The following is a 24066-nucleotide window of genomic DNA, read 5'->3' as shown; positions in this document are numbered from 1 at the left end:
CCTGAGAAAACGTATCATGAAGCAAACGCAACAAGAGGTATGACTGTATGATTGAGTAGTATCCAACAAAATATATCCCCCAGTGCAGGGATGTCCAACCAGCAGATCACGATTTGGTGGTAGATCCCCGGCTGATCCTGGGAGATTGCGGGATCCTGGTAGATTACAGGGGGAAAGCTGAAAAACTCTGTGCAATCTTCCCCAAAACAAGCTCAACAACTCTGGGCAATCCACCCACCCCACCCACGCTCCCCCTCCAATGACAATGGGTAGATCGCTGCCCATTTTTTTGTACTGGGAGTAGATCGCATTCTCAAGGGCGTTGGACATGCCTGCCTAGTGCAAGGATTTCCACTTGCTCCATGGAACTTCTCCCCCCTTCTCCCCATGTGTGGCCTTGCTCTGGAGGGCTTGGTTTGGTTTCCGAACGTTTTGGAAGTTGAACGGTACGGCTGTACTTTTTTTAAGGAGGTTTTAGACTTTTCACTAACACAATACATTTCCTCCCCAGGACCCTCCATTTGTTCTTGACGGTCCTCTGGGCGTGATCAACAGAGTGGAGAAAATTGGAGGTGCTTCTAGCCGCGGCGAAAATTCATATGGCCTTGAGATTGTGTGTAAGGTAAAGCAGATCCATCTATGGTTGGTGAATTATGGGTAGGTTCTTGCCCCACAGCTGTGGTCTGTTATGTTCCTAAAAATCACATGTTTTTAAATTCCTCTTCGCTGACTTTAAATAGAACAGCCCTCAGAAAGCTGCCATGTAGGACTTGAAGCTGAGTTGGCTAAACCAATAATAATAATAATAATAATAATAATTTATTATTTGTACCCCGCCCATCTGGCTGGGTTTCCCCAGCCACTCTGGGCGGCTTCCATAGAAACCAAAAATACACTAAAATATCACAGATTAAAAACTTCCCTGAACAGGGCTGCCTTAAGATGTCTTCTGAATGTCAGGTAGTTATTTATCGCTTTGACATCTGATGGGAGGGCGTTCCACAGGGCGGGCGCCACTACCGAGAAGGTCCTCTGCCTGGTTCCCTCTAGCTTTGCTTCTTGCAATGAGGGAACCGCCAGAAGGCCCTCGGCGCTGGACCTCAGCATCCGGGCAGAACGATGGGGGTGGAGACGCTCCTTCAGGTATACTGGGCCGAGGCCGTTTAGGGCTTTAAAGGTCAACACCAGCACTTTGAATTGTGCTCAGAAACGTACTGGGAGCCAATGTAGGTCTTTCAAGACCGGTGTTATATGGTCTCGGCGGCCACTCACAGTCACCAGTCTAGCTGCCACATTCTGGATTAGTTGTAGTTTCCGAGTAACCTTCAAAGATAGCCCCACGTAGAGCGCATTGCAGTGGTCCAAGCAGGAGATAACTAGAGCATGCACCACTCTGGCGAGACAGTCTGCAGGCAGATAGGGTCTCAGCCTACGTACCAGGTGGAGTTGGTAGACAGCTGCCCTGGATACAGAATTGACCTGCGCCTCCATGGACAGCTGTGAGTCCAAAATGACTCCCAGGCTGCGCACCTGGTCCTTCAGGGGCACAGTTACCCCATTCAGGACCAGGGAGTCCTCCACACCAGCCCGCCCCCTGTCCCCCAAAAACAGTACTTCTGTCTTGTCAGGATTCAATCTCAATCCATTAGCCGCCATCCATCCTCCAACCGCCTCCAGGCACTCACACAGGACCTTCACCGCCTTCACTGGTTCTGATTTGAAATAGAGGTAGAGCTGGGTATCATCTGCATATTGATGGACACCCAGTCCAAACCAGCGGCTTCATATAGATCTCTCCCAGCGGCTTCATATAGATGTTAAAAAGCATGGGGGAGAGGACGGAACCCTGAGGCACCCCACAAGTGAGAGCCCAGGGGTCTGAACACTCATCCCCCACCACCACTTTCTGAACACGGCCCAGGAGGAAGGAGCAAAACCACTGTATAACAGTGCCCCCAGGTCCCAGCTCCTCTAAACGGTCCAGAAGGATGTTATGGTCGATTGTATCAAAGGCCGCTGAGAGATCCAGCAGAACTAGGAAACAACTCTCACCTTTGTCCCTAGCTCGCCGGAGATCATCAACCAGCGCGACCAAGGCAGTTTCAGTCCCATGGTGAGGCCTGAATCCTGATTGGAAGGGATCCAAATGGTCCGCATCCTCCAGGCGTGCCTGGAGTTGTTCAGCAACCACGCGCTCAATCACCTTGCCCAAGAATGGAAGATTTGAGACTGGGCGATAGTTGGCCATACTGGCCGGGTCTAAAGATGGTTTTTTTAAGAAGCGGTTTAATGACGGCCTCTTTCAGCGGATCTGGGAATGTTCCCTCACAGAGGGAAGCATTCACCACCCTGCAGAGCCCATCACCCAGCCCTTCCCGGCTTGCTTTTATTAGCCAGGATGGGCAAGGATCAAGGAGACAGGTGGTTGGTTTCACGCGTCCAAGCAGCCTGTCCACATCCTCGGGGGTAACGGATTGAAATTGATTCCATGCAACTTGACCAGACAGAGCTCTAGCACTCTCCCGCCCCAGCCCTGCTCCCACGGTGGTGTCTAGCTCATTCCGAATATGAGTGATTTTATCTGCAAAAAACTTTGCAAAATCGTTGCAGGAGATCTTGGGGTCTTTAAAAGGGCCCGGTGGTAAAGGTGGTTCCGTTAAATTGCGAACCACCTGAAAGAGTCTCCTGCTACTATTTTCTGCAGATGCAATAGAGGCGGTGAAGAAAGTCTTCTTCGCCGTTGCTATCGCCACTTGGTAGGCTCGACGTTGAGCTCTAACCTGTGTCCGGTCAGATTCGGAGTGAGTTTTCTGCCACCGACACTCTAGCCATCTCAACAATTGTTTCATCGCCCTCAGCTCCGAAGAAAACCACGGAGCTGTCCGGGCTCCATGCAATCGGAGTGGGCACTTCAGAGCCAGACAGTCGATAGCTCTGGTTAAATCCGCATTCCAGCGGGCCACCTGGGAATCAGCTGAAAGGCCATCAACATGGGATAAAGCATCCCCTCCCACTCTTTGCAAACCATTTGGATCCATTAAGTGGCGGGGGCGGACCATCCGAATTGGTCCCACCTCCCTGCAGAGGGGAAGGGTTGCGGAGAAGTCCAGTTGCACCAGGAGGTGATCTGACCATGGCACTTCTTTTGTTTCACTATTACTTAGTGTCAGATCACCCACGTCACTAGAGGTGAACACCAGGTCTAAGGCATGTCCATGACTATGAGTTGGGCCAAACTTATTCAGGGACAGCCCCATGGAGGCCATGCTTTCCACGAAGTCCCGAGCGGCCCCTTGTAAGGTCGTGTCGGCATGGATATTAAAATCCCCTAGGACAACCAAACTAGGTGTCTCCAGGAGAAAATCCGCCACAACCTGAAGCAGCTCGGACAGAGAATCCTTGGTGCAGCGGGGAGGTCGGTACACCAAAAGGAATCCTGTACTGCCCCTATTGCCCAACTTCCAGAACATGCACTCAGAAAACTGGATCTTCCCAGTAGGACGCCTGGTGCAAGCTAGTGACTTCCTAAAAATCACTGCAACCCCCCCTCCCCGCCCACATGACCTGGGTTGCTGTGCATAAGAGAAACCTGGTGGGCAAGCAGCGGCAAGGACAGGCCCATCTGCTTCCTCCAACCAGGTCTCTGTCACACATGCCAGGTCAAATCCTCCATCCACAATCAGGTCGTGGATGGCAGAGGTTTTATTCATCATTGACCTGGCATTACACAGCAACACCTTCAGGTCATGTGGGTTTCCCCTGTTGATTCCAGTATCCATCCGGTCAAGGCCAGACCTGGAGGCAGGGATAGTCTTCAAACAACGACTAAACCTGCCTCCTCAGTAATGACATGGTCTGGTCTTAGCGTAACTCCGCCTCCTGCCCATGATCACCAAGATTGGATGTCCCAGTGCTTCCCCCCCTGTGGAACTTGTCCCAGCCATCATGTTGGCTGGGGTCCCACTCCCAGGCAGCCCTGATCCTGCCCCTTAAAAACAAAACACAAACTATACAGAACCAATAAAACAACAACAAAAAAAGGAACAGAACAATTATCCTAAAATTAATCCCCAACCAACTGTCCATCCCACCCACCCACCCCCAACAAAGGAAAAAAGGAAAAGAAGGAATAAAAATTTAAATTGCCACCGACTGCTTGAGGACATTTTAAAGCACATTAACCACCTGGAACCGGGAAGCAATGGCAGAACACTTCCCACACTTCCCCAAAAGTTTGTTCCAAATAAGGGCCTGGGCCACGCCCCCTGGGCCAGCTGGAAAAGGCCCTGGAAGGGAGCAGGCCCTGCAGTCCTCCCCACAGCCAAGAAGAAAATACTGTATTTTTCCATGTATAAGACTATATTTCCCCCAAAAATTTTTAGTTTAAAACTGGGAGGAGTCTTATACAGTGGACCCTCTGGATACAAATGTAATTTGTTCCAGGGGTCCGTACGTACCCCCAAAAATCCGCAAGTAGAGGTGCTGCTTCTGCGCATGGCGCGATAGAGCACTTCTGCGCATGTGCACATGGCAAAACCCGGAAGAATACACTTCCAGGGTTGCCGTATTCACAACCCAAAAGTTATGTTACCCAAGGGTAATGTAATCCGAGGGTCCACTGTACACAGAATGCTGCAATTATTTATTTCTTAATTTGGGGCTCAAAAAATAGGGGTCCTCTTATACATGGGGGCGTTTTATACATGGAAAAATACGGTATATTTTTCCCCCAGTGCTCTATATTGAAACCTCCATACACACTGCCCAGGCTTGTACCTCTGGTAGGTCACTTTGGTGCTGCTAACACATCAGTTTGCCTTCACCCTTGGAGGCATACTCCATTGTCTCTTGATACAGATAGAGGCCAACAACAATAGTACTGAGGTTTCAGAAGATGCACAGAAACATAGCCAAACCAATCCCAAGCCTTTTAGACCTTCAGTCCATCATGGGAACGACTCATCTGTTTCTGTCATTGGCATATGTTCCTATTTGAACTGAAATATGAGGTCTTTGGGATTCCAAAGAAGGCTCTACACTGCACCGTAAAGTCAAGCGTAAGATGTGTGATCCTTGCAGTCATGTAGGTGCTCTTCTTGCTGTGTCCTAACTCTCCCCTTCAAGATACTGCAGTTCTACTTGGGGGTAAGAAAGAGCCCCCACCAGGGTAGCTAGTGGTCAGGAACGATGGGATTTGTAGTCCAGTGACATTTGGAGGGCCCCCGATTGCAGAAGGCTGGTCTGCTGAGTTTGGCCAAACATTTTTCAGGATGTCCGGAACCTCCGGTTTGCGCATCGCCCCGAGGGCCGCACGAGAAGGTCCATATTTGAGAACTTGACAAAATACGCGTTTCCCGTGTCAAATCATTTGGTAAGTGCTTTTCTGTTGCTCTTGTGGCACACGTCGTAAAATCGACGTGAATTTAACCATTCTTAAGAGATAAATTACTTCGGGTCATAGGGGATGATAACCTTTCATCAGCAAAAAAAAAAAAAAATTATTAAATTTTCTGCTTTACAATTTCAAATGAACATTTTACAAACTTTAAAATATCCAGCAACTTCCCTTCTTCTCTTTCCAAGGTTTTGCATATCTTGCATCCCTGCATATTTTACAATAACCATTCCAATTGGTTTTCTACTACTACATCCATCAAGAATTATTTAGTCTGCTGAATTTATCTTAATGCTGCCAGCATTTTCAGCTGTACACCGTTATTTTCCACATACTCATTAAACGTTTTCCAGTCTTCTTTAAATGTATGTTCTTCTTGCTCTCTTAGTCTATATGTTAAATCTGGTACACCTTAAAAGAATTCCCAGTAGCTCCAGCTTAATCTTGAGCTGGGAGATCTGGGAACTTTTATTCCCCAAGCTTCTCAGTGGCAATTTGGAGCATTTGGGGGGAAATCTACTGGTGCTTGCAGCCTTAGAGTCGGGCAAAAACCCTCCAGGTCATCACTGGCTTAGCTTACCCCATAACTGCACACTGTAATCCAAATTGAGGCAGTTGAGTTCCTGACACCCTCGCCATTCCTGAGGTGAAAAATACTGGTACCACCTCTGATTGTAGCCTCCTCATAGCGCACCACAAAACATGAGCATCCCATGGCTGTTTTTGGTTTTAAAAAGCCAGGATACTTGTAAGGTGAATTAATTTTGAATTTCAAATTGTTGTAACCTGCCCTGAGACTTGCTGATGAAGGGCAGGTCATAACTTTAATGATAATTAAAGTTTGTAGGACTCGAACCAATGGCTTCAAGTTAAAAGAAAGGAGATTCTGACTCAACATTAGGAAGAACTTTCTGACAGTAAGAGCTGTTTGACAATGGAACGGTCTCCATTGGGAGGTTGTGGATTCTCCTTCCTTGGAGGTTTTTAAGCAGAGGTTGGATGGCCATCTGTCATGGATGCTTCAGCTGAGATTCCTGCATTGAAGGGGGGTTAGATTAGATGACTCTCTGGGTCCCTCCCAACTCTATAACTCTGTAATTCTATCATTCTATAATTGTGCTGTGGGTGCTGGCACAAAATGGCTGCCATAGGCAACCATCACAAAAACGGAATAGGTGTCAGCCATGTGATGTTGCCTTGAAAGACTGCTCTGTATTTAACACTGCCAGAAAAAATAATTCTTTTCACACAAAGTCCCTTTTCTCCCCAGCCCCCTTTTCTCCCCCTTTTTCACCCCCTTGGAGATTTTGTAGGTAATAGATCAGAATACAAAGGAATATGAAGAAGTGTACGCTGATGTGTTAATTACAACGTACAAAGACAGTTTCTTTTCGTTCATGCCTCAGTGTTATAGAAACAAAAAAGACTGTGCAGAAATTGTTATTTGAGATGCCAAATAAAATGGAAAATGACCTGAAAAGAACTGATTTTTTCTCTCTGTCTTTCGTTTTTAAGTCTCTTTTTGCATTTGAATACAAAGAAGTTTTCCCAGAAAATGGCTGGAAGGTTTATGATCCTGTTGTGGAGTACAGGAGGCAGGTAAGCACCTCCATTCTACCTCTGATTTACACTCCTTCCTGTATGTCAAAATTATTGATTTAGGAACCTCTGATCTGTAGGTGAACTTCTTAACCCAAGTGCAAGCTGGGTCCAGATCAAGCATTGCACTAAATAATTTTTAACTTGGTTGGTCAAATTCTGGCTCAGGAGCCACCATGAGTGGCAAGAGCAAGGAGGAATTCTGACACTCCTGGACTGCAGCCTTCCCCAGCTGGTGCCCTCCAGATGTTTGGGGCTCCAGCTCCTTATCATCTCTAGTCAGCATAACCAGAGGTCAGGGATGATGGGAGTTGTAGTCCAAAACATTTGGAGAGCAACAGGTTGGGGAAGGCGGGCCAATGGCTAATCAAAATTTAAAAAGCAGCATCAAGCCTGTATTGCATGCTCTTACTTTCTCCCAGGCTCAGCGAACCAAAAGCACCCAAAGGCGCAATGGGCTCTTGTCTCGCCAGAAGAAAGCACTCGTCTTGCATTCTATGACAATCTTGCCGAAAGGTTATTCATAAGGGGATTTATATGGAGTTTATATTGGTCAATTTAAGGTAGTGCTCAACTCCCCAACTCCCCAAGGTCTCAGTTCAAAGTCTTTGTGGCTACATGAGGACCTTTATCAGGAGATACCAACTATCAGTGTGTGTGTGTGTGTGTGTGTGTGCGCGCGTGTGTCTATTAGATACCAAGCATATGAGCATTTTGACGCTTGAATTGTGCTACAATTCATATTCGATGGCTGTGTTCTTATCACGGAAGCAAGAAGCAACAGCATATGCCTTCAGGTAGGGCCATAGATAGCTCACTGGCAGAACATCTGCACTGCATGTGGAAGGTTCAGTCCCTGGTATTTCCAGGCAGAGACCCTTGTCTGAAACCCTTGAGCCCCGCTGCCAGTCAGTGTGTTAAGCCAAGCTTCCTCAAACTCAGCCCTCCAGATGTTTCTGGCCTACAACTCCCATGAGCCCTAGCTAGCAGGACCAGTGGTCAGGGAAGATGGGAACTGTAGTCTCAAAACATTGAGGAAGCCTGGTGTAAGCAGTAATGGGCTGGACGAACCAATGATTTGACTCTGTGAAAGGCAGCTTCCCCTGTCACCAGCTCCGAAATCATTTTTAGATTGCCGGGGGTTTTTGGAGAACGGTGGTGGTAGAAATCCTAAATAACTTCCTTGAACTTTTAAAGCCCTAAATGGCCTTGGCCCAGTATACCCTGAAGGAGCTTCTCCACCCCCATCGTTCAGTCCAGACACTGAGTCCAGCTCCGAGGGCCTTCTGGCAGTTCCCTCACTGCAAGAAGTCAAGTTACAGGGAACCAGACAAAGGGCCTTCTCGGTAGTGGCGCCTGCCCTGTGGAACCCCCTCCCACCAGATGTCAAGGATATAAATAACTACACAACTTTCTGTACACATCTGGAGGCAGTCCTGTATCGGAAAGTTTTTAATATTTCATGTTTTATTGTTTTTTAAAAATATTTTCTTGGAGCCATCCAGAGTGGCTGAGGCAAACTACAGTGGTGCCCCGCAAGACGAACGCCTCGCAAGACGGAAAACCCGCTAGACGAAAGGGTTTTCCGTTTTGGAGGCGCTTCGCAAAACGAATTTCCCTATGGGATTCCTTCGCAAGACGAAAGCCCATAGGGAAATCTCCGGGACAGCGGGGAAGCGCAGCGCATCTTCCCCACTGTCCTCGGACCTCCTCCGAAGGCTGGCGGTGGGGCGGAGAGCCCACCTCCCGTCGCCAGCCTTGGGAAGGCTGCTCCGAAGGCTGGCGGCGGGAGGAGGGCTCTCCGCCCCACCGGCAGCCTTGGGAAGGCTGCTCCGAAGGCTGGCGGCGGGAGGAGGGCTCTCCGCCCCACCGGCAGCCTTGGGAAGGCTGCTCCGAAGGCTGGCGGCGGGAGGAGGTCTCTCCGCCCCACCGGCAGCCTTCGGAAGGCTCCTCCGAAGGCTGGCGGTGGGGCGAAGAGCCCTCCTCCTGCCGCCAGCCTTGGGATGGCTGCTCCGAAGGCTGGCGGTGGGGCGGAGAGATCTTCTCCCTGTGCCAGCCTTCGGATGGCTGTCCTGAAGACTTGCAGTGGGAGGAGGGTTTTCCTTCCCACCGCCAACTTTCAGAATGCTGTTCTGAATGTTGGCGTGGGGAGGAAAAACCCTCCTCCCACCGCAAGCCCCGGGAACAGAGGAGAAGCGCTGCGCGCCTTCCCCTCTGTTCCCGTACCTGTCCTGAAGGCTTGCGGTGGGGAGAAAAGCCCTTCTCCGCACCGCCAGCCTGGCAAGCGGTCTCCATAGGAACGCATTAATTGATTTTCAATGCATTCCTATGGGAAACCGTGCTTCGCAAGACGAAAAACTCGCAAGAAGAAAAAACTTGCGGAACGAATTAATTTCGTCTTGCGAGGCACCACTGTAATCGGATAGGCAGCATATAAATATTATTATTACTATCAGCGTCCTGTTGGATCAGCTGGGACATAAGCACTAAACCTTCTTCTGCTGTTGTTCCCCAACAACCTGCATTCCTCTAGTATATTTGACTCCCTTTGTCTCCTGTTACATTTTAGGCAGGTATTGATGTAAGCGCTTCCATTTCCGTTTCCGAGCACAATTCAAAGTGTTGGTGCTGACCTTTAAAGCCCTAAACGGCCTCAGTCCAGTATGCCTGATGGAGCGTCTCCACCCCCATCATTCTGCCCGAACACTGAGGTCCAGTGCCGAGGGCCTTCTGGCGGTTCTCTCACTGCGATAAGTGAGGTTAGAGGGAACCAGGCAGAGGGCCTTCTCAGTAGTGGCACCCGCCCTGTAGAACACCCTCCCATCAGATGTCAAAGAGAAAAACAACTACCAGACTTTTAGAAGACATCTGAAGGCAGCCCTGTTTTGGGAAGCTTTTAATGTTTAATAGGTTATTGTATTTTAAAATTCTGTTGGAAGCTGCCCAGAGTGGTTGGGGAAACCCAGCCAGATGGGTGGGGTATAAATAATAAAGAATTATTATATTATTATATTCCATTTGAATGATGGGAACGGGAAGCCCAAACATCTCTATCTCTTTCCAAAACAGGGAATTCCTAATGAAAGCTGGAGAATTACTAAGGTGAACGAGCAGTACGAACTGTGCGACACCTACCCTGCCCTCCTGGTGGTTCCTGCCAACATCTCGGACGAGGAACTGAAGCGAGTAGCTGCATTCCGATCCAGGGGACGCATACCTGTAAGCTTAACGTTGTCTCTTACTGTGGCCACAGCCACACCATGCCTTTAAAGCACCGCGGTACCGCTTTAAACGGCTTCCTCCAGAGAATTCTGGGAGTTGTAGTTAAAGGCCCGTATTCCCCTCCCGGAGCTTCAATTCCCAGAGTTCCGTGTGAAGAGAGATTGATTGCTGAACCGTTCTGGGGAATCCTAAAAAGAATCCTCGAAAAATTCTTTGGGGCCTCCTAACAACAGACAACATCTTAAAAAGCAGAGACATCACCTTGCCAACAAAGGTCCGTATAGTAAAAGCTATGGTTTCCCCAGCAGTGATGTATGGAAGTGAGAGCTGGACCATAAAGAAGGCTGATCGCCGAAGAACTGATGCTTTTGAATTCTGGTGCTGGAGGAGACTCTTGAGAGTCCCATGGACTGCAAGAAGATCAAACCGATCCATTCTGAAGGAAATCAGCCCTGAGTGCTCACTGGAAGGACAGATCCTGAAGCTGAGGCTCCAATACTTTGGCCAAGACTCCCTGGAAAAGACCCTGATGTTGGTAAAGATGGAGGGCACAAGGAGAAGGGGATGACAGAGGATGAGATGGTTGGATGGTGTTCTTGAAGCTACCAGCATGAGTTTGACCAAACTGTGGGAGGCAGTGGAAGACAGAAGTGCCTGGCGTGCTCTGGTCCATGGGGTCACAAAGAGTCGGACACGACTAAACAACAACAGCAGCAGCAACTCCTCTCAGTACCCTTAACGTACAGCTCCCAGAATTCTTTGGGAGAAGCCATGGCTGTTTAAAGAGGCGTAGTAGCTTTAAATGTATGGTGCAGATGTGGTCTGTTTCTTCGGCCTCATATTTATTTTTCTTTTTGAATAAATAAAGCCTTCCTTCCCCTCGAAAGGTTTTGTCCTGGATTCACCCGGAAAGCCAAGCCACGGTCACGCGCTGCAGCCAGCCGATGGTGGGCGTGAGCGGGAAACGGAGCAAAGAGGACGAGAAGTATCTGCAGTCTGTCATGGACTCCAACGCTCAGTCCCACAAGATATTCATCTTCGATGCCAGGCCAAGTGTGAACGCTGTAGCCAACAAGGTTGGATAATCGTGCCTTTCCCAGCAGCAGGAGTCAGGAGCCTCATGCCTGGGTACCAGATGTGGCCCTCAGAGCCCCTCTGTCTGGCCCTCTGTTCTCTTCCCAACCCACTCACTGGCCCTGGTTTGGTTTGCTTGAACTCTGATAATGCCTGGGTGTGTAAAGGTAAAGGGACCCCTGACCATTAGGTCCAGTCGTGGCCGACTCTGGGGTTGCGGCGCTCATCTCGCTTTACTGGCCGAGGGAGCCGGCGTACAGCTTCCGGGTCATGTGGCCAGCATGACTAAGCTGCTTCTGGTGAACCAGAGCAGCAAATGGAAACACCGTTTACCTTCCCGCTGGAGTGGTACCTATTTATCTACTTGCACTGCATGCTTTTGAACTGCTAGGTTGGCAGGAGCAGGGACTGAGCAACGGAAGCTCACCCCGTTGCGGGGATTCGAACCGCCGACCTTCTGATCGGCAAGTCCTAGGCTCTGTGGTTTAACCCACAGCGCTACCCGCGTCCCGCCTGGGTGTATAAGTGTGTGCAAAAACTCACCTGGTGCGCAGAAGTAAGGTTTTCCTTGGTTTCTGCACCCTCTTTTGGCACTGGCCCTGCCTGCCACTGGCATGTGGCCCTTGAAATGTTGCCCAAAAAAGGGAATAGAAGCCCTTGGCTGTAAAAGGTTCCCCATCCTTACCCAACTGTGTTGAGGAATCTGAGTAGTAATCAAAAACAAACAAACCGAAAACCTGATACTGTATAAGATTCTCCCTCCCCTGTTTCCTCCCAGAAATGTTCTCTGGAGGGTTGGAAGCTCTGGAAAAGTGTGGGAGATTGTTCTGGAACTTGAAGAAAGGAAAGGAGGAGGAACTGATCGATAATTGTCCTTCCTCTAGCAGGTGCCTTCGCTGGGGCTGCAATAATCCCGGGGCCTGTAGTTTACCCCTCACCGTGTTGCAATTCCTTACTACCCTTAACAAACTACAGTTACCAGGATTATTTGGGGGGAAGCCATGTGCTCTGTGTGTATATGCAGCCGGGGTCTTGAGCCAAGAAGGGCTGGCTTGGATCTAGCCCAGCAGAACACTTGATTAAAAATACAATTAGAGAGGGGCAGTAGAATTAAAAGAGTGGTAAGTCAAAGCAGCATTTTTAAATGCAGCCCTCATTCCCCAAAAGGGATTCTAAAAAGTTGGATGGTCCTATCCCATAAGCCACTTCTGTTGAGCACCACAGATTCCCTCTCCCTGCCGTAGGGCAACACACTAGGCGAAAGTTCAACCTGCAGGCTTAGGGTCTTATTCAGGACAAAGGCGGTCTAACCTTCATTTTCTTCTTCAGGCCAAAGGAGGAGGTTATGAAAGTGAGGACGCCTATCAGAACGCAGAGTTGGTTTTCCTGGACATCCATAATATCCACGTTATGAGAGAGTCATTGAGAAAGCTGAAAGAGATTGTCTATCCCAACATAGAAGAGACACACTGGCTGTCTAATTTGGAATCCACCCATTGGCTGGAACACATCAAGGTACGTTGATGTGTGTGTGTGTGTGTGTGTGTGTGAGAGAGAGAGAGAGAGAGAGAGAGAGAGAGAGAGAGAATGGCAATGTGTGGGTTCTCCTACCGGTGTGGTTTCGGCAACTTCCCCCCATCCTTGGCAGGTTGCAGCACCAGCAAAGTGCAGCGTCAGAGATGCAGAAGCCTAGATGTTTTGTGACTTATCTTGCTGAAGCTGCTGCAACATTGCAGCTAAGAGGCCACCGAGAGTGGAAGCTTAATTCATCTGAGTGTTTTATGTAGGAACCTGGCTGCCTCTTCAAAAGAAGTCTCTCCCCCGGCCCCACCTTTTGAAAGAGGGAGGGAGGGAGAAGACAAAACTGAAAAATATATGGTTTGTTAAAGTAGTGTGTAGATGATGAGCCTTAGGAGCAGGAAGTCTTGAAATCATAGAATCATAGAATCATAGAGTTGGAAGAGACCACAAGGGCCATCGAGTCCAACCCCCTGCCAAGCAGGAAACACCATCAGAGCACTCCTGACATATGGTTGTCAAGCCTCTGCTCCAAAGAAGGAGACTCCACCACACTCCTTGGCAGCAAATTCCACTGTCGAACAGCTCTTACTGTCAGGAAGTTCTTCCTAATGTTTAGGTGGAATCTTCTTTCTTTCTTGTAGTTTGGATCCATTGCTCCGTGTCCGCTTCTCTGGAGCAGCAGAAAACAACCTTTCTCCCTCCTCTATGTGACATCCTTTTATATATTTGAACATGGCTATCATATCACCCCTTAACCTCCTCTTCTCCAGGCTAAACATGCCCAGCTCCCTTATCTGTTCCTCATAAGGCCTTTGACCATTTTGGTCAAATACAAAACATTAAACAAAGCCACAAAGACTTGCAAACTACCCAGCCTAAAATGAACTAATGTCTGGTTTCAATAGATTTTTCAAATGCTTAACTCAGTCTTTTAGATAAGTTCATGACGATACCAACAAAAGGTAATTTTGGTGATATTCACAATACCGAGAGATGCTAGTAGAGTTGTAGATAGATGTTAATAAAGTTGTAGACAATGAAGTTGTAGATGACAGGGTGCTGGCTTTTTGCACCTGTTTCGCCCTGGCAGTCCAAGTAGTCAAAAGGCCGCTGTTGGCCCCCAATGGGGCCCTTTTGCTGGGGCTTGCAGGTAGCACACTCCCAAGATAGTTTTCCGGGCTTCTTCAGCGGTCTAATCTCAAAGTCTTGATACGTATATTGATATTCAATCTTATAGAGAATACTCTTTCTTGGCTTAAGCTTAAGAGACTGATTTGCTTAGCACTACTTCCATCAGCAGCACCGGTGGCATTTTTCTAGCTTGAATGCACACATCCAGCATTTGAAATTCGCCAGGCGCGTTTTGCACCTTGCTATTGTCCACTTGCGACCAAGTGAAGATGTCCCTGCACCAGCATGGCGCCTGATGTCTCCAACCTCTGGAGGTGCATGCCTGGGGGTCCTTGGATCTTGACCATTTTCACACACTAGCAGCACATCCTATAGAATTCTATCCATTTTATTCCATCTTCACAATCAGAATGAATTTCAGGAACCCAAAAGACATATTATCCGGCCCCAAAAATGGAACCAGGCATTCCGCTTTGGTGAATGTAACCCTGGTTTAAGGAGCTGTCGGGCGCCTAGCTTATGTACCTGAGTTTCTAACACGTGCAGGTTGCAAAATTGTAGAAAAAAAAAGAAAAAAAGACGTGTGATCGCTCCTTGTGGAACATCCTTTCTCACTCGTTTGGTCCTCACCTCTGTAACCTGGCTATGCAGACAAAAACCCAAGACTTTGTTCCCATTCTCAATTATAATTGTCATGTGGGGGGAGGGGGGAGGGGGGAGGCTTTATGTTGTCTTATGTCAGGCCATTTTCTTTTCTCCCCAGTTGATTCTCGCCGGTGCTCTTCGTATTGCCGACAAAGTGGAGTCGGGCAAGACTTCCGTGGTCGTGCATTGCAGTGATGGTTGGGACCGGACAGGCCAGCTCACCTCACTTGCCATGCTGATGCTAGACGGCTACTACCGGACAATCCAGGGCTTTCAAGTGCTGGTGGAGAAGGAATGGCTGAGTTTCGGGCACAGATTCCAGCTGGTTAGTTGCCAACCCCTGGAGTTACCAAACTGACTGCTGAAATTTAGGGTGTGTGTGTGTGAATTTTTCAGCTTTCGCATTCCAGGAATGAGGGGTGCTAAAAAGTTATAACATGACCAGGGAATCCAAAAGATATTTTGGTTGAATTAATATAATTTTGTTTTGCTTGGTAAATGGAACGTGTGTAAAAATTGCATGGAAATCATTAAAAATAATTGCCAAGTACTTGCACTTATATCACTAGTATTAGTAGTATTAGTATTTAACATTACCTGACACTTTCAAAAGATAAAACTAACATTCTTTCATTTCCCAAAAGAAGCTTACGTGCTTCTTCGTCAGACAAAGACTTGCCAAGTTAAATGTTGTTCAGACACAAAAATAGCAGCAGATTTGAATTCCTCACACCCAAAAACATATTTTTAAGGTCCCTCATTGAAGAAAAGTGCAGAAATTAATTTCACCTCCTAAAATTACATGCCTCTCTGCTATATCTTAAATCAGTGGTTCCCAATTCGCTAAATACTTCAGACCCCCTATTTTTCAAAAGCCAAGCCATGGACCTCCTACTTTTGAGACTTTTGATATCTTTATGTTAGTTTTTGTTGTGTGAATTGTGCCACAGACCCCCTGGGTAGGTTTTGCGGACCCCCTGAGATCCGCAGACCACCCATTGGGAAACCACTGTCTTAAATGATTTAAGAGGTGGTTTAGGAGGGCAGACAACTGGGACACCTGCTCCAGGGCTGTTGGCAAGGAATTGGTGGGGTTCCAAAAATGTCTAAGAAAGGGAAGCAAGGCAAGGAAGTTTGGGAGAGGTGGCGGAAGAATTGGAAGAAGTTTAAAGATTACTTGCGGAAATATTGTAAAATTAAGGAATGCTAGAATGATATTGGATAGAAATTAAGCGGTTTCCAGCTGTAATGTATAAAAGAGATGGAAAATAAGGTTTTGAAATAATTAGAAGAATCAGTGGTGAGGATTTGCTAAACAAACAAATTGAATTAGAATATAAGAAAGGGAGGTAAGGGGAGGTCTGGAAAATAAGTTAAATGAAAATAAGTAAATGGAAACTTTATGTGTTTTTGAATTCTTTTTATTTTTCGCATTTTTGTATTTTTGTATTTTTGTTTTTCTTTTCTTTTTGTTTTACAATGTATTATCTTTGAAAATCCTAATAAATAAATAAAAAGAAAAGGAAGTTTGGGTAACGAGCTTGATGCTATATGCCCACTTTTCTCAAGAACTGGAGAAAACAACAACAACTTATTGTTCTCCAAACAACTTATTGCATTTTTATATACGTGTATAAGACTCCTCCTATTTTGGGGGACTCAAAATTAAGAAAATGGGGGCGGAGATTGTTGAGCTTTTTCGGGGGTGGGGGGATTGCCGAAAATCGCTCACCCGCCAGACAGACAATGCCACTTGCACGCCTCGGAAAAGCCACCTATCCTCTGTCAATCACCCACCCAGTCAACACCAGCCCTTGCTGCAGCCAGCAATAACAATCTCCAACTCTATCCATGTGTAAGACACTACACACTATCCATGTGTAAGACAACCCCAATTTTTAACATGATTTTTGAATTAAAAAAAAACTTGTCAGATACATGGAAAAGTACAGTACATTTAGGCAGCAGAAAGTATTGGAGTATGCGGATATAGCAAGGCTAACTGGAAGAATCCGACAGCAGAACGATGAGACATTCCAAAAAGAATGGTACAAATTTATGGTATGCTTAGAGAAAACTGTATATAAATAAAGACACTCACAAGACTGAAATAAAACTCAGAACGCTTATTGTAAACATTTGGTTAGACCATAAGATGTAATGCTGTAATATAATAAGGACTGTATGTTTAAAGTATAATACAAAAATATATTAAGGAATTATCGGCATTTATAGAATGTATATATAGTAAACACGCTTAAATAAGAGCAATGTAGAGAAGCCAGAAGAGGGGTGGAGGGAAGTTAATTCGGATAAGATATAGATTTTAAGGAGAATAATATTGTTAAGCTGAATTGTGTTTAAAATATTTGGAAAAAAAATATTAAAAATTATTGGAAAAAGAAAAGTATGGTACATTTAAAAGCATGAATATATTATAACATAGAGAGAATAAAAATACGTTATGGAACAGAAATGGTAGGAAAGTGTACATCCATGCCTGTCAAATGAATTTGTATGTCACTTTGTGTCCTTTGGGTCTGTTTATGCTCTCCTCTCGCATTTAGGGCTTAATCCAGGTAAGTCATCCTCAGAGTAGACTCTGCACACTGGTGATTTGCCCGATTTAATCTGTACGACTCCTATTTCTATAAACGATACTGGTTTTCAGATACACATCCTGTGGCCTCTCGTTTTGTTTTAGAGAGTCGGTCACGGAGACAGGAACCATGCAGATGCAGACCGATCTCCTGTTTTCCTCCAGTTTGTGGACTGTGTCTGGCAGATGACAAGACAGGTAGATTTCTTGGGGCTTTTGTTGGGACAGAGCTTGGGATTTTTATTGTGTTTTTTTAAAATAAGGGGCTTTTATTGGGAGAGGATTCAAATTACTTAGGTACAAGGGTGGTGTTTGGGGATTGTTGCTTTTTAAAGCACAAAGTACGCATATATAATTTAACTTGTGGAACTCACTGCCACAAGATGTGATAATGACCACTCCATATATGTATGAGAGAGAGAGAATAATGGTGTATAAATAGTTTTTTTTTTGTAAATACATAAAATAGATTTGAGATCTCTCAGTGGAAACCGGTCAATAAATCCTGTAAATAAAATTCTTAACTGGGTGTCAAAAGAGGGGTGGTCCATTTCTCCCTTCCCTCCCACCCCTCTCCTCTCATCGATACTCCCCAGCCCCATATTCTCTCGAGTATAAACACTTTGCAGGAATAATGTTTTCATGTCCCGTTGGGGAAGTGTCCAGTGAAAACAAAATCTCAACCGCTTGTCTTTTGAAGTTTCCCACCGCCTTTGAATTCAACGAGTGCTTCTTGATCACCGTCCTGGACCACCTGTACAGCTGCTTGTTTGGGACGTTTCTGTGTAACAGCGAGCAGCAGAGAGTCAAAGAGGTAAAGCAGCAACAACCATCCCCAAACCCCATGGGCTGCTTAAAAAAAAAATAAAACATTTTGCTTTCCTACCTACCGTCGTTGGGGCCCACGGGTTACACACACATGAGGGTGGATGGAAGGACCCCAAGTGAGAGGCAGGGAGGACCTCCTAAGGTGAGAGACTGAGAGAGCAAAGGGATGCTCCCAGGTGAGATCTGGGAGGGTCTACCACTTTCTGGGTGAGACAAGATTTGAGAGCTCCTTTTGAGAGAGGACTCTGCGTTTTCTTTTCTCTTTTTCTCTGCTTTGGTTTTTATTGAGATGGGTTCCTTTTATCTTATTGTGTCACGAAAAGGCTTTAATAAAATCTTTTTTATTTATTTTTATTAATGCTTTATTGGTTTTAAAACTGTATGACAGAAATAATCAACGCACAGAATAATTACAGACAGAAACTCAATCAAAACCTGGATTGATATTTTGACAATATTCTTTTACATAAACTCTGTAGGTGTCCCACACTCTGGTAAATTTTTCATCTGTAACGTCTCAAAACCTTGCTGATAGTCTCACTAGTTCAGCGTATTCTCTTAATTTATTTTGCCAGGCTGGTTTGGATGGGGTAGCTTCTCCCAATCTTTTGCGATTAGAATTGTGGCAACTATTATAGCATACATAAAGAATTTCCTGAACCTTTTTGAAAGCTCCCTGTGAAGAGAGATTGATTACCCATAATTCCTAGCAGGAAGGCTTCAGGCTTTCTAGGGAAAGAGCATTTAAACAGTTTCTTAAGTTCATTATAAATCGTTTCCCAAAACTGATATTTTTACAGTTCCACCACATGTGGATCCATGTTTAAAGGCTTTAATAAAATCTTAAGGAGAAAAAGAAATAAATAGAAGATCCACGCCTCTTCTACAAAGCAGGCAGTAGACAACATGGTGCGCTCCAGCGACTCCTGGTCAAGGATAATGGAAGTGGTAGTCCTAATTCTGCAAGTTGCTAAAACTCCCCAGAACTGTGCGAAGGCATTCTCCTAAAGTGCCACAAATACAGTAAAGCATCCGTCTTCCCTCCTGTTTTTCAGGGCCTTCCCAAAAAGACGGTTTCGCTGTGGTCTTATATAAACAGCCAGCTCGAAGACTTCACCAATCCTCTCTATGCCAGCTACACCAACCACGTTTTGTATCCCGTGGCCAGCATGCGCCACCTGGAACTCTGGGTAGGCTACTACATCAGGTGGAACCCGCGCATGAAGCCACAGGTAAGGTGATTAGGAGGAGGAAAGGGGTGAAAACTGGGGAGGTCAAAGTTTCTCTGCATTGCATGCTTCTCAGAGCCTGAGCGCATGCTTGGGCTGAGAGCCGCTGGACAAGAAGCTTGCTTGATCCAAAGGTTCGCGCCCTTGCCAGACATGATTAACTATGGGACGCAGGTGGGTGGTGCTGTGGTCTAAACCACTGAGCCTCTTGGGCTTGCCGGTCAGAAGGTTGGCAGTTTGAATCCCCGTGATGGGGTAAGCTCCTGTTGCTCTGTCCCAGCTCCTGCCAACCTACCAGTTCAAAAGCACACCAGTGCAAGTTGATAAATAAGTACCACTCCGGCAGGAAAGTAAACGGCATTTCCATGCGCTCTGGTTTCCATCATGGTGTCCTGTTGCTCTAGAAGCGGTTTAGTCATGCTGGCCATATGACCAGGAAAGCTGTCTGTGGACAAACACCGGCTCCCTCAGCCTGAAAGCGAAATGAGCACTGTGCCCAATTTGCCTTTGACTGGACTTAACTGTCCAAGGGTCCTTTACCTTTTTTTAAAAAAACCATGGTTTACATGTTATTGCTTCACTGTGTTATCTCTTTTTTCTTCTTTTCTTTGTGTTGGAAAGTTTTATTGCATTGCAATAAATAAAAAAACTAAGCCAAAAGAAAAACATAAAAAACCCACAAAGTCTTCTCTCCCAGGTAGATCTAAACTCTTATCCCACAGAGATAGAGCTGGACCCTCCCAGCTCTCTCACCTGGGACCTTTCCTTTCCTATCCCAGTCTCTTACCCTGGGAGGTCTTCCTTTCCCAGTCCCTCACACAGGGTTGTTTACCAACCATCCACTACCTCGATCTGTGTGTAGTCTCCTTGCTAACCCAGACTGGCTTATAAAAGCAAGAGCAAAGTAAAAGAAGAAGAAGCAAAAATAACAGAAAGATAGAAATAATAAAGGGATGGAAAAGTTTTGTTTTTTTAAAAAGGAAGAAGAGAGAGAGAGAAAGTGGGAAACAAAATTTAAAAGAAAAACATTAGAAAAATTTCCATTAAAAAAGCCAAATACAGTTGTTTAAAACTTTCAAGCTATGTACTTCGCTGGGTTCTGGGCCTTAGTTCTGGCGTTGAAAATAGCTTCGGGGCTAAAAATAGCTGATCTCTGGTCCAAATGAAGCTTCTCTCTGTGGTTATCCTCCATCTCCCAAGACTTGAGTGTGATGCTTCCTGTCTTGCTGTAGGAGCCGCTGCACAATCGCTACAAGGAACTCCTGGCCAAACGAGCTGAGCTCCAGAAGAAGGTGGAAGAGCTCCAGCGAGAGATCACCAACCGTTCCACTTCCTCCTCTGAGAGAGGCAGCTCTCCTGCCCAGTGTGCCACCCCGGTCCAGACTGTGGTATGACGCAGCTTGCAGACTCTTCGATTTGTCATCTCTCCAGAAATGCGCGATAATGGCAGCTTATCCAGAAATGGAAACTTCAGAAAGAGAAAACTTTGCGAACTTAGAAAGCAGGTCAGACACACTATTTATTACTCTACGTCCCTGCACCAGGGTTTATTATAATGTTTATTATTATTAAGGATGTAACACTACAGGAAGCGAAAGCCTTTTTTCTTTCTTTTTTTGTTCTGCTTATTGTCGTTTAAAGGCGTCATATATAATTATCTTACTCGGGGGCGTAGTTACAAGGAAGCTTGCTGGCACAGCCTCCCAGGACGAAACCAGGACACTTGTTCATTGAGCTCAAGTTGTGAAAGCGGTGGTGTTGCTTTGAAACGGAGAACATTGTTCTCACACTGGAAGCTGCAGACTTCAAACAGTGGTATGACCACAGTGTAGCTTGCATCATCCTGTCCCCTCCCTCGCCATCTGATGAGCTGCTCCCAAAAACTCAGAGGAACCGAAGCAAATGGCAACAACAAAGAACTACATTCCCGAAAAGGGAAGAATTAGGAAATCTTGGTCTGCATGCAAAAGCAGTTGTGCTCATTTGGTTTCCGGACACTGTCGACAAAGGAGCTTGTCCCATTATTTGGGAGGAAATCCCAGTCTCATCGTGTTCTTAAGGCAGTGTTTTGCATCCTTTGCAGCCTTTTTGTGCCCACAGTGATTCCCCAAGCAAAGGTGACAGCAATCCATCTGACTCACAGAGTGCCATCTTTGTATAGGTATGAAGCCGAACACAGTTTCTGTGCCAGCTTTGTATGGCAGGTTCTGCTCCTGCACGGCCACCATATTTGCTGAGGGATTTTTGTAGCCACAAAAAAACCACTGCAGGCAGCTGCAGTCCACGGGTGGACCATGAACAACAGCTTGCTTGCCCCCGCTTCAAGGGGCAACATCAACAGCTAGCAAAATTTATCTGTTGGGGGTTGTCACCTGAAATTTAAACTCCCTCTAGATTTGGAAAAACGAAGAATGGCTCGCTATAAACAGTTTAATTCTCATCATTTGGGTTAAAACAAAACAAAACAAGGGAGCATCGTCACGAGGCTTTAGAGCTTTACATTCGTTAATATCTGGGTACTACTTGCTAGTTAAATATAGTTAACCACGTTCCAGTGCTAAAGTAATGCCTTACTTAACTGGAGTAGAAACGTCATGTTATTTGAAAGTTCCGTTGAAAAGCGTTTCCATATTGCGCCTACATCCCCCTTTTGGGACATTCTCCCGCCCCATAAGTTGGGGGACATTCTCCAGCCCCATAAGTTGCAGCAGCAAGAAAATCATCATTCCCTACGACACAAATATCAACACTGTCCTAAGGCAGGGGTGGGGAACCTCTGGCGTTCAGATGTTGTTGGACCACAATTCTCATAGTCTGAGGACTGGCCATGCCAGCTGGGGCTGATGGGAGTCCAACGACATCAGGAGGGCTACGGGTGCCCCATCCCTGAACTAAGGGGTGCCAACGACCCATAGTCTTCCAGTTCTCCTCTGGTTTCTATTGCTATTGGCAAAGGGGACATGGGGAGCTATGAAGCTTGCCAGGAGTATGTTTTGTCTTTCCTGACATCAGAAAAAAAGAGAATAAATCATGTACTTTGGGGAAAGAATTGCACCCACACACTGACACACTATGTCAATGGTGTTGGATAAGGTCTCCCTTTCTGCATGGGTTGGGTTGCGGGGAAAACGTACTGGGAATCGCATTGTGAAGTGTTAGGCTGTGGGTGATGTGACATTGCTTTCTGATGGTGATCTCTGTTGCTTGGGTTCTACCGCATTGTTCCAGTGACTTGAAACGGGATTGGTGTATTTGTGTGTGTGTGTGTGTGTGTGTGTGTGTGTGTGTGTGTGTTGGCACATCCCAGTCGTACTGCTGTAGCTGCCTCGTGTTCAGTGGTGTGCGTGCAAACACGGGCGTTTAAGGACGACAGAGTGGAGGATTGTGAAGTCCCACCTCCAGCACCAAAGCAGCCACAGATGGCCAGCGTGGTTTCTCTGCTGTGTGAGAGAGACACCGCTTGCCATTATTGTGCCGATGTCTTGGTACCGGTTTGGTAAGGTGTGTCTTCAGCCAAGCAAACAAACTATAGGTTTTTGAGAGGGAGCAAAAACATCCCCAATCCCCAAACTCAACTCTATGGAAGCTGAGCCTCACCTTTACTAATTTGGGGGTGGGGGCAAAACGTAAGTGCTTCACTTAGGGACACCACGGCAGTGTGAACTCCCCAACTCTGGTCACCGTGGCCTTTAAAACAAGGATGGGGAATGCGTGGTCCTCCAGCTGCTGTGATCTTCAGCCCCAGCTGGCCCAGCCAAAGGTCCAAGATGATGGGGGTTGGGATCTTGCTCTCTTAAGAATTCCATGTATGCATGCAGGGTGCCTTTCTTGGCCTGCACAGAGATCCATTGCGGCTCCCCCAGGTCTGTGCAGCGTACACATCGGTTCCCTCTTCCCCCTTGGCTGCGCATAATGCTGGACATTCTGCTAAAAGACCAAAGGGTCACCATATGCCTCTCCAGCGATGGTGCTGTGTGCAAGAAAAGAAGTGATTGCATTGTGATGGGCGGATGCTTGCTGCCTAAACCCCCAATCCATCTTGAACCCATTTTGTTTCCTTGCTTTTCCTCTCACCTGTCTAATGCCTTATAAACAGGTGAGCTCTGCCAAGCCAATTAGCTTTTTTATCCTCCATGCTCTTGGAAGAACCCGGCGTGACCAACTTTTGCTGTTGTGCCGGGGTGAGGAGCCCACAGTCTTTCCGATGTTGGACTAACAGCTCCATCACCCATCCTTGCCGATGCCCCTGTTTTGCCATAAATCATGTTTCACCAACCTTGGATCCCAGGTATTAGGTAACAGCCCACATCCTCGCCAGCCAGCATGGCCAATGGGTGGAGATGGTGGGCGTTGTAGTCCAGCAATATTTGGGGAGCCATGGGTTCCCCACCCCTAAGCAACAGCAGCAGTTGGGCATGTCCACATCTTCAGGTTCAAGCAAGACTGTGATGTGTTTCCAAGTACAGTGGTACCTTGGTTTAAGAACAGCCCTGTTTACGAACTATTCGGTTTACGAACTCCGCAAAACCATAAGTAGTGTCCTGGTTTGCAAACTTTACCTTGGTCTAAGAACGGAAGCCGAACGGTGAAAGGGCACTGGCAGCGGGAGGCCTCATTAGGGAAAGGGCGTCTTGGTTTAAGAACGGACTTCCGGAACAGATTAAGTTCGTAAACCAAGGTTCCACTGTACCTCTTACTAGCTGGTTGTTATTTCATGTTCTAAACCAGCGTTCTGCCTTTCCCAAGATGGATTCGGCAGAAATTATGGAGGGGACACATTTATATTTCTGGCAGTGTCTTCTTCATCAGTGATGGAAGCGTTT

At 46.6% G+C, this 24066-nt stretch overlaps 1 protein-coding gene across 4 annotated transcripts in view; it reads left to right on the top strand.

The window, feature by feature from the left end:
• Nucleotides 1–24066, top strand: part of MTMR2 (myotubularin related protein 2) — a 48674-nt gene that overhangs the window by 18909 nt on the left and 5699 nt on the right. Inside the window, exons 5-16 of one of the 4 annotated variants that reach the window (XR_014156152.1) lie at nucleotides 512–622; nucleotides 5270–5371; nucleotides 6911–6994; nucleotides 10064–10213; nucleotides 11104–11292; nucleotides 12620–12805; nucleotides 14706–14912; nucleotides 17292–17384; nucleotides 17887–18000; nucleotides 19070–19246; nucleotides 20476–20748; nucleotides 20885–21711. Coding sequence is in view for 2 of the 4 variants with exons in the window: in XM_081860400.1 (XP_081716526.1) it covers nucleotides 512–622; nucleotides 5270–5371; nucleotides 6911–6994; nucleotides 10064–10213; nucleotides 11104–11292; nucleotides 12620–12805; nucleotides 14706–14912; nucleotides 17292–17384; nucleotides 17887–18000; nucleotides 19070–19246; nucleotides 20476–20637 (1575 nt within the window). In the remaining 2 variants the exon portion in view is untranslated. The other 3 variants (XR_014156151.1, XM_081860400.1, XM_081860401.1) reach the window with 3 other exon arrangements.

The sequence above is a fragment of the Podarcis erhardii genome, assembly GCF_964252035.2.
Source record: "Podarcis erhardii genome assembly, chromosome: 4".
Taxonomy (NCBI): Eukaryota; Metazoa; Chordata; class Lepidosauria; order Squamata; family Lacertidae; genus Podarcis; species Podarcis erhardii.
The sequence above is the reverse complement of the archived record's forward strand: the minus strand, read 5'-3'. Positions and strand labels throughout refer to the sequence as shown.